General features: G+C 43.9%; 1 protein-coding gene across 1 annotated transcript in view; it reads left to right on the top strand.

Annotated features, from left to right (window-relative positions):
- Positions 1-640: 640 nt before the first annotated feature.
- Positions 641-10,459, top strand: part of SND1 (staphylococcal nuclease and tudor domain containing 1) — a 411,376-nt gene continuing 401,557 nt past the window's right edge. Inside the window, exon 1 of the mRNA XM_082694082.1 lies at positions 641-1,016. Coding sequence (XP_082550208.1) covers positions 939-1,016 — 78 coding nt within the window. The 5' untranslated portion in view covers positions 641-938. The remainder of the gene's footprint in view (positions 1,017-10,459) is intronic.

The following is a 10,459-nucleotide window of genomic DNA, read 5'->3' as shown; positions in this document are numbered from 1 at the left end:
AAGAGCCTCCAAACGAGGGTCATTCTCCCGCGTGCACAAGGCACATCACCCCCTAAGAGACATTTCTCCTACCAGCGAACAAGAGCCTTACAAGTGCGAGACACCGGCGACACAAATACGAGCGAGACACACACACTCCCGAAGACAAGGAGGGCGGCCGGCCGCGTTGCCGCTCAGCGCCAACAATCGTGGATTTCACGATGCTCAGACTTTTCCAAGTTCTCCCCACACTTTTAGCGGAGGTAAAATGTCGGAAGTAGGTGTGCAGCCGGTACGGAGAACCCTTCAGGTCTTGGCCTTCATGGCTCCGGATTCCCCAATCCGCACTCCCCAATCCGGGTGAGCCCTTCAGGACCGCCGCAGTCCCGTGGGCTCCCCGGTGGCCCGCGGGGCGGAGCGCAGTAGGCGGGGCCAGAACGGAGGGCGAGGCTGGCCCCGCCCTCGGGGCTCCCATGGCCCCCCGCGCCCCGCGGCCAGATGCTGACGTGTCCTTTCCTTCCCACTACACCTCCCGACACTACCTACTACGGCTGCCCCGGAAGTCCCGCCCCATACTTAGCCCGTCACTGCAAATCAGCTCTTTCAGCGCTTCCTGGAGCATATCTCCCCTTATTTGACTAAAGGGCGGGGCTCCGCTAGCAGGGTGCCTATTGGTTTGAGGTCCGGCGGGCTCTAGGCGCTAATTGGCTAGAGGGCGGTGGCGCTCTGGCACGCTTGCGCGGCGAGTAGAACGTGTGGCGGCGGCGGAGAACGCGTCTCCTCTTTCGCTCCCAGTCCCGCTGCTGCTCTCGTGAGCGCCCGGAGAGTCCGTGCCGTCCATTGCCCGAAACCCGTCGCTTGCCAGCTCACTGCAGCGGCGGCCTCCCACCAACACCGCACCCACACTGACAGCTCCAAGCCGGCCCACCGTCTTATTTGCTGCCTTTCCTTCTCCACACATGGCCTCCTCCGCGCAGAGCGGCGGCACCTCCGGGGGACCCGCGGTCCCCACCGTGCAGCGGGGCATCGTCAAGATGGTGAGAGCGGGGCCCGGGACACTGACCCCCACCGCCCACCTCCGGGCGGGTTTTTGACGCTGGCTCCTCTTCCCCTTCCGCCAGTCTGCATGGTCTCCCAGATCCCCTTTCCTCTCTTTCCTTACTTTTCACCCATTCTTGGAATTCCTTTCCTAGACGGTATCCAACACGGAATCCCCTTGGTACTTTGCTTCCCGGACACCCTGGCACCAGGGGTGGCAGTGATTTCCGTGGTCGCGGCACTCAGACCTGCTGTTTACCAGGACAGATCGGTGACTTGATTGATTAACGGAGATCATAAGTTTCTATCTGCCTTCCCATCCCCCCGTTCTTCTGTCCATTTTGACATCTGCTGAGCGGTGTGCAGCTTTTCGAGATCCTGACATCCGCACTTCCCTGAAACTAAGCGCATTTGGCCATCTTGAAGCTTTTCAGTTTCCACTGACGCTCGCTCACTTACTACCAAGTTTTCTCGCTCTTTGGCCCTCATATTCCTTTTCTCTCCACCTCTTCTGTTAAGTGTGTAGTCCTGTAAGCTCTTACTATTTGTTCTCTCTCTCCTTTTGGCCCTTAAGTAGTAGGCCAGTAGGAATTTTAGCGATCGTTATTGTTTCCTCACCCCTTAAACATAAGGAGACTGGTTTGAAGAGGGCAGTGACTTGTCTAAGGTCATCACGTGGTGGCTTGGAACGGGGCCAGGACCGGGGCCCAAGTGTTCCGATTCCCAGTCCACGGCCCCAACACTAGATTCTGCCTGATTTTATATCCCCTCACTCCCTACATTCTTGAATTTTGAATTTAAAACCCTGCCAGACTAATTTTTTAAAAATTTACCCTCTGGCTCCCTGGTAGTTTTGTAGTATAAATTCTCTTTATCCCTTGTCACCTCTGTTCTCCCCTGAACCCTCCCAGATCTTGGAACTTGACATTTCTTGGTTGTTAACAGATTTTCCTGTTAACAGGAACATGTCCTTTCCTTCCCACTACACCTAATAGACTTTGGGACATTTCAGACCTCAATACTAACTTTCTTCTGGAACAGCAAATATCCTTTATGACATTTTCTCTCAAAGTTCCCACAGGTTTTTTTTTTTTTTTTTTTTTTTGCAGTTGCAGGAAGTTTAAAAAACACATTCTGTTTTCTTGGCTCATTGTCTGTCAGGGTGAAAATGTACTTTAGCTTGTGTGTGTGTGTAAATTTTTGAGATTTTTTTTTTTCTCCAGCCTAATTCTCATGTATTCATTTCTTAAGTAATATTCTCACCAGGTGAGATTCCCGGGGTTTTCAGTATTGCTTTTTCCTTTATGTGTAAATGGAAAGTCAGAATTTATTAGAAGCTGAGGGAGAAGGGAATTTCCAAGGTCCACATATTTTTGCCTCTTTGAATCTTGATCTGTCCCATGAGTAGCTTCTTTTACATTAGTTTTTTCATTTGCACTGAGCTTTCCCTTCACCATAAGAGCACAGCATCGCTTGGTGGTAGGGTGGTGGGATTGGCACCATTGAGTGGATCTTTCTGAATTTTTTCCTTCACTAAGGCTTGAATTTTTCTTAAAGGTCCCCCTCATTTGTGGGGTAGGAGTGGAATGAGGCTGGATATATTTTTGCTTATATTAATGCTAAAGGCTTCCAGGGCATCTGGATTCTATGAGGTGGCCGTGCCCACAGATTACCCCCATGGATACTCAATATCAACAATCACTTATTAAGGGTCGTGTCTTGTGTTGAGTATTTTGTTTGTATTCACTCACTTATAAAACCTAACAAATAGGTAGTATTATTGGTTACAGTTTACAGATGTGTAATCTAAGGTTTAGAAAGAAAGTTCACCCAAGGACAGGCACGTTCACTGGCAGTAAGAGCCAGAGCTGGGGCTTGAACCCAGGTCTGTCTGCCACAGCATGTGCTCTTGGACATCATGCTATGCTGCTTCTGCCTCCAGGGCATGACTTTAGTAGAGGGTGGGGCCAGTGATTCGTGACCACAAAATTGCAGGAAAGTGAAGCTGACTGTAATCAAGTTGAGGAAAGATTAGATGTTACCCCTTGTCTTATCCTGGAGCTGTTATTGCGGTGAGTGACTTCATTTGGTGCTTATGGTCATTATATGCATAGGAGTGTGGTGTTGAAGACACATTTGAATCTGGGAGGAAGCTTTTAAAATTCATCCCTTGTGGGGCACCAGGTTAGGGGGGTGCTCAGTCAGTTAAGCATCTGCCTTTGGCTCAGGTCGTGATTCTAGGGTCCTGGGCTTGAGCCCCGCATCCAGCTCACTACTCGCTGGGAGCCTATCTTTCTCACTCCTCTGCCTCTTCCCCAGCTTGTGCTCTCTCTCTCTCAAATAAATTAAAAATTTAAACACACACACACACACTCTCACAAGAAAATTCAGCCACCAAAAAGTCTATTCTGCTATTCTTTTCTGTGACCAAATTGTAGGGATAGGTGGGTGAGTTGGTGGTAGGGCTTAAGGGAGGGAAGCCAGGTGAACTGCAGGGCAACAGGCAGATCTGTGCCAGGAGCAGAAGCCTTGTTTGGAATGAAGAATCGACCACTGGCAAATTGCTCTGTGTGAAGCTCTTCTGCTAAGCGAAGTTGTATTTTCCTGGAGAGTAATCATTTCCAGTGGTTCTAGGAACTGCTTCGTAAGAACTGTACAAATGAAAGTGGAGTTCTGTGACAGGAAACTGTGAAGGAAATAGTCCTGTGAATTGGAAAATAGTTACTGCCTTTAGGGAGAGGGGTAGAACCTGGAACACTGACTAATCAGCCTTGTGCTTTTCAGGGGAGCCCTCCATAATTGTCTGGACTCAGGCTGAGCTGCTGATCTGAAACGGTATAGGTATGAGCTCTGCTGCCGTGAAGAGGAATCGTCCTTCCTCTTTTGGGGGGCAAAAATCGGGTTATAGAGCCATAGAAGGTGCAAGTTTCTTCTAGTCTCTACCTTCTAATTCTAGTAAGTCCTGTGTTCTTTTTAAGGTTAAAGAAGAAAGAACTCAGAAGTCAAGTTGCAGGGCGCCTGGGTGGCTCAGTTGGTTAAGTAACTGCCTTCCTCTCAGGTCACGATCCTGGTGTCCCAGGATCAAGTTCTGCATCAGGCTCCCAGCTCCACAGGGGGTCTGCTTCTCCCTCTGACCTTCTTCCCCTCATGCTCTCTTACTCTCACTTTCTCTCTCAAATAAATAAAATCTTAAAAAAAAAAAAAAAGAAATCAAGTTGTAAAAAGCCTTTGCATTTGACCAGTTTAAAAAAAATGATGGTGACGATAGAGACTGTGTCTGCTTTTGAGAGTGGGAGCAAAGGGACAGAAACAGAGTTGGTTCTGGAATGTGTTTAAGGAGGAAGTGGGCAGTAAGTTGACACAAGCATTTTGGAGCTGTTCTGTTACTGCAAAGGCAGTGAGGATGATGGAAAAACTGAAGGTGGATTTATATTTCCTGAGTTGGGATGAGACTGGCAAGTGTGTGGGCAGAGAAAATATAACCTGGAAAAGCGAATGTCCCCGTCAAATGAGATACTATTTTCTCAAAACCCTGAAAGATTCTAACTCTGGATTTTTTTTTTTGAATAATTTGCTAGACTTTCTTTAGGTGCAATAGATTATTATCAGCACAAGTTAAATAGATGTGATTGCGAGAAGTCTTGGGGTACTTGGTGTAGAATTTGGTCGCTCCACTTAGCCCCTACTTAGAGATGGCTGTTTTCTCCTGTCTTACACACCTGATTCACTTTCTGCTTTGGGGCTTGAGCCCTTTTCTCTGTCTTTTCACTCTAACGTTTCCATTCTAACTCCGTGTGTTTGCGTGTCTTCTCAAGCAGGAGTCACATGGGTTGCTTTTAGGACAGCAGAATGAGTCTGCCACAGTTCTTGAATCTTTTGTGCTTATCAGAAGCCGCTGATGGAAGCAGCATATCTTACCCTGCTTATGGTGTGAAAGGCCAAAGGGAGGACAGTGCCAGATTTCTGTTCATTTTCACCCTGCTCCATTTACTTGCCTAAAGAAGAAAGGAATCGCTCTGCCAGTCTTTGGTTTTAGGCTAAGAACCATGATTCTCGCTGGGTGGCTAAGGCAGAGGGGCATCAAAAGGAGGAGATGGCCACAGTTTCCTCCTTCACCAGGAATTGTGCTGCCAGGTTGTTCTAAAGTGGAATGTAGACTTCCTGGTGAGTAGCTTAGTGGAAATTTTTCCAGTATGCAGCTTGTAGGAAATGATACCTGTAATTTACATTATTATAGCTAGCTGTTTCTTAGCTTTCTGAACTAAGAAGTATGTGTCTTTCCAGAGTGTAGTGGGGACAAAGAGCAGTAGTCCATTGATCTGCTCCTTCCTACGTGCACTGAGCTCATGCAGACTGAAAGAAAAAAAAAAACATCTTTCCTAACCTACTTAAGTACTCTTACTCTACTACTCAGGACAAGGTGGCTGAATAATAGTATTTTAGTAGAGCCATTTGCAAAGAACTAGGTAGAATAGGATGGAAGGCTTTTCCCTGTAGTCTTAAAATTGCCCACTTCTCAGCAGGTGAGTATAGTAGCTTTCAGTCAAGATTGTAAGTAAAGGAGCACTAAGTTTCTACTGTATCTTAAATGTTTTCTGTCATTTTTTTCCTGTATGAAAAGAAAGCATCCAGGTGGCTCTAGTTATGCTAACAGTGGCTGCTGCCATGTGCTAATGATACAGAATGATGAGCAGTCGTACTTCCTTTCTTTCTTGAATAAATTTTATTGATCATCTGCTGTGTCAAGCTTTGTGTGGGTATTGGAGAAACAGTGGTAAAAAGTAGGTCAGATTCCTGCCCCTCTGATTTATAGAGGAGACAGACAATAAAAAGGTAAACAAGAAATAAGCATGATATTATAAGAGAGTGATTTCTGGGGAACGAGACAGAGTGACTGGGAGCAAGGGTAGGGATGGCTCCCATAGAGAAGGTGTTCAGGAAAGGCTTCTCTTCGCATTTGTGCTGAGATCTGACGGACAGCGGAGAACCAGCTGTAAGGGAAGTGTGTTCTTGGTAGAGGGAACAGCAAGTGCAAAAGCTGTAGGGTCCCCACTAATGTTTATCTTCAGTGTTTTTATAGTAGCTCTTTAATTCCTTCAATTTATGCAGAACATAAATGGTACGGCTTGAACCTGAGCTGCTGTTATGTGTTTTGGGATGATAGATGGCAGAAAGGCAGTAGAGGTGGTTGCTCTCCTGCCTGGTACGCTGGTGAGATCGATAGCTGACATTAACTCAGTGTAAACAGTGAGAAACTGATTTAAAAAAAAAAAAAAAAACTTGCTCTTGGTCATATTCATGTTCCTTACAGGGCCAAGACTAAGGTTTTTCGACTTCCTGTCAGCCAGTTCTGTGTATTCCTAAGGTCACCACCTTTCAGTGGAGGGTACTTAGCTGAAAAGATTAATGCCAGGAGCAGGCTCAGCGAGAGTCAAATAGCATGTAGAATTTGTTGTTGTTTATAGTTCTGTTAGCATTTTATTACTACATGGAATGTTCTGCTGCTCTGGCCTCTGGCAACACTTTTAACATAGCAAGCTTTAGTGACAGTCATGGTGAAAAGCAAAGTAGCATGCTTCCTAGCTCAAACTAATGGTCAGGAGGGAACTAGCTCACGCATAATGTGGCTTATTGCGATGAGGGGAGTCTCCTGAGGCTGGGTAGTGATCAGTACTGGTATAATAAGTGAGCAAATGATTTGATGGGGTCTGTGCCTCACTTCACTTGGAGAGTGATATTTGGGAAATGAGTTGAAGGTTCTAAGGCCTATTGTGTATTCACTGGTGTGGACTAGCTGTCCAGCTGACAGGTGTGGTTCTAGGAGAGGGTGCAGTAGATATCCTTTGGAATCTGGTCTTTGGATTTATTTTATTTTGTTTCTTCAAGGAATAGCATAGCTAAGTATTGTAGGAAATTCATTGCCTTTTCCGGGACAAGGCATGAAGTAAAGAGATTCAACTCTTCAGGGGCTTATGTGGTTTTTCTTCCTATTTCTTGTTGGGAAATGGAGAGATACTCAGTTTCTGTTGCTAATTCCTCTCTTGGGAGACTGACATATGCATTTTGTTTTTACAGTAGAAATTGATGCAGAATCACAGGTTGTGAACATTTGATGCAGATGGAGTGTTGTGGGATTTCACTTAACTTTCAGTGAGACTCAATATGATAAACTAAGTTTTTCACACTTAGCTTTAATGTTTAGGGAAAAACAGTGGTTTCAGTTGACATTTTTTGAAAATTAGGTAGTAAAACAACTTCTTAGGTAAAATCTAATGAAAATTTAAGTGATGCCTCTGGATATCATTTTTCAGATGTTCAGTCTATGATATAAACTGGGCTTGGCACATTTTCTCTTTATTTGCTTATGATGAGTGATTTAAGGCACCATCTCCCCTCTTATTCCTTAACACATTTTGACATGCTTTAGCTTCTATATGGAGTAGTCTTCTTGGGATGATCTTGTAACACCACCCTCTTGTGTAAGAGGAGGAAGTGAAAAGATGGGAGAATCTGTGCCTAAAGTTAATAAACCTAATTTATTAATATTATCTTTGGGAAGCAGCTTGGCAGAGAAGAGAGATTGGCCTAGGATTCAGGGGAAACAGTTCTAGCCCAGGAGGTGCTATTCTCCACATGGGTGATGTGGGGTAAGAGATTTCACTTCTCAGACTCTTTCTTTCTTACATGAAGTGGTAAACTCAGTCTCTAAACTTCTAGCAGTCCCCAAAGGCTGTGATTGTTTAAGAAACCTTATATTGCAAGATGAATCAAAACTGAGAAATCTACCGTATGGCAGGTTTCACTTTGAATTGCTCCTTATCCCGCAATGAAACATGTTTTCTGTTCCGGTTGCCTGTTTTTGTTTTTTTTTTCCTGAGACAGTAGATGAAATGTGAAATGTGGTTTTTGTACTGTAGAAGATGAGGGGGTTAGAATTTGAATTAGACTATGTGACTGGGTAGCGGAGTGAGTTAGAGGTGGTGGATAGAAATGAGCCAGGGGGTTCCTGACCTCAGTAGTGATATCAGGATAGACTTGTGGGAGTACTTGTTTGGGACCCAGAGGAACATGCGAGCAGTGACTTTTATTTACTATCTCACCTCTGCTTCAAAACAGCCTGACCGTCTCCTGGGGCTTCAGAAGGATGGGGGTGAGGAGGGCATTCTGGAAACCCATAGCTGATGGAGATAGTGTTTACCCTGGTCCTGCTCGTACGTGGAGGAATCTGGGGGCACTTGATAGGGTTCTGAGCTCTGCTTTTCACAGTTCAAGGCTAAAGCTTCTTCCTTTAGGTCATCCTAATTGTCTTTTGCAGATCTTTTCTACTTCATTTAACGGGCAAGTGTAGGAATCATCATAATCTATTTTTGGTAGTTCCTCACATGGTTTCTTTTCTTTTGAATTGATTTTTTAATTGTTAAGCTTTCTTAATTCCTTTCTGTGAGTAGATTTAGAGAGAAGCAGCCTGGTGATTTCCTGACCAGATCCTTACTTCAGGACCACCTGGAAGCCTTTCAGAGGCATTGAATTAGAATCTCTGTGGGTATGGCCTGGGAATCTGTATTTTTTAAAAAAGCCTCTCCTAGGTGATTTTGAGTCAATTTTGGATCAATTCAGGGATTGGCATTTGAGACCCACTGGTCTTGTTTAACTCCTTTTCTCTATGTAGTTGAAGGGGCAGGATACAAATGACAAGAAGAATTTTATGAGGGGAGGATACTAGTCTCTTTCTTTTTAGTGTTCGTTTTGATGGCCCCCCAGACACTTTGCATTGCTTTTAATCTGTAGCTCAGTGTTGGGCTCACATCTTCAGGGGTCCATTTACAGTGATTTGAGATCCTGTTCTTCGGTCACAACTGATAGCTGAGAAGTTGTTTTACATGCCTGATTTCAGGCCATATGCTCATTTTAACATTCATCTGCCACTTTTCCTTCTATTTGCATCGATTCCCAAGATCTTCCTATAATTTGGCGCCAATAACTTGGCACATTATTACCATGGAAGTCTTTAGTGTCATCTACAAACATGAAAATTCTGTGCTGCTCAGTTTCTGCTTTTGTTGTCCTTGGGAGCCACACACTTGGGCCTTCTGGTTTGTTTCTATCCTGTTTTCTAAGCCCCATTCTTAACAATATCAGTAAAACCCTGAATGACCTCTTTGATGGTCTTCATCTTTACTTTTTATTCCACTAGTTTGTCTAATATGGAAATAAAATTTTCTCATAATTTTTAAGTCTTCAAAGTCCTTTTGATTAAGGGTCACTTATCCTTGGTGACTTATCCTCATTTTGATCAACAGTTATCTAGTTCATCCCTAAATTCCTTCAAAAAGTTCAGGTGAATGCCTACTAGCTTTAATAATTTAATAATGACCAATATTTAAGTTTTGGGTTTAATACCTGCTCATAGGATTTCAAATAGTATAGAAGAATATAAAATTAAATACAAAAGTCTCTCTCCCTCTGGCCTTATCACTCAGTTTTCTAACGTTCATTCTCATTCCCCTAAGGAAATGTGTTTCCAAACTTTTCATGAAGAAATATACATTCTCCCTCTTTTCTTTAAGAAATAGAAATGGGGTCATAATATATGTGTCCTGCAACTTTTTAAAAAATTGTCATGGCTGTCTGTGTCATAATTATAGATCTTACCTCATTCTTTAATGGTTGAAGAGTATTCCATCATTTGGGTGTATTTATTTACCCATTTATTTGTTGATACCTGTTTTTGGTTTTTCATGATCTAAACACTGCTGACTGAGTGTTCTTTTTTACATCTTTGTATTCTTGTGTTGGCATTTCCGTAGGATGCAATGCTAGTATCTTTTAATATCACTTAATGTTTTTGGTGGTTGTAGAGTGGTTTTCCTTACACCTCACCTGTTTATTTCTCACAGATAACATTGTAAGTAAAATTGGGGCAAATACAGCTTCACATCTCATTATTCATTAATCATTGCACAGTTGGTAGTGTTCTGTTTCTCCAGCGTATCCTTGAAAACCACTATATCTCTTCATTGGAGGGCAGGGCCTAACCACATGGGGATCACTAAATAACTTCTTTTTAATTGTTTGAAGACCCTAAGGTGTTTAAAGGTCCTGGTATTTAAAGGAGAGTAGATTCTTTAGCCTCAGCTGCCTTCTGTGGTTTCTAGAGAGTTTCATGACTAAGGAAGTCTGCAGCTTTCCAGCTACAGATGACAGAAGGAGCAAGGTCATGTGAGAGGTTTGACTTTTTTCTGTTGACTAGCACATAGCTTTTCTTCTTGGATAAGAAGGTGGGGATGGGAGGTGGTAAGCATGACCACATCCTGTGTGGGGAAACCCTGCTATTTTTAGAATTGTTTGGAGAGACTGGACCAGAGTGGTCAGTGTTGGTAGCCTTTCAGTCATTTGTTGATCCCAGCCTTGGTGTAATGGCTTTCCTTATGTTTCCTGGGCT

This window comes from Mustela nivalis, assembly GCF_964662115.1.
Source record: "Mustela nivalis genome assembly, chromosome: 12".
Classification (NCBI taxonomy): Eukaryota; Metazoa; Chordata; class Mammalia; order Carnivora; family Mustelidae; genus Mustela; species Mustela nivalis.
The sequence above is the reverse complement of the archived record's forward strand: the minus strand, read 5'-3'. Positions and strand labels throughout refer to the sequence as shown.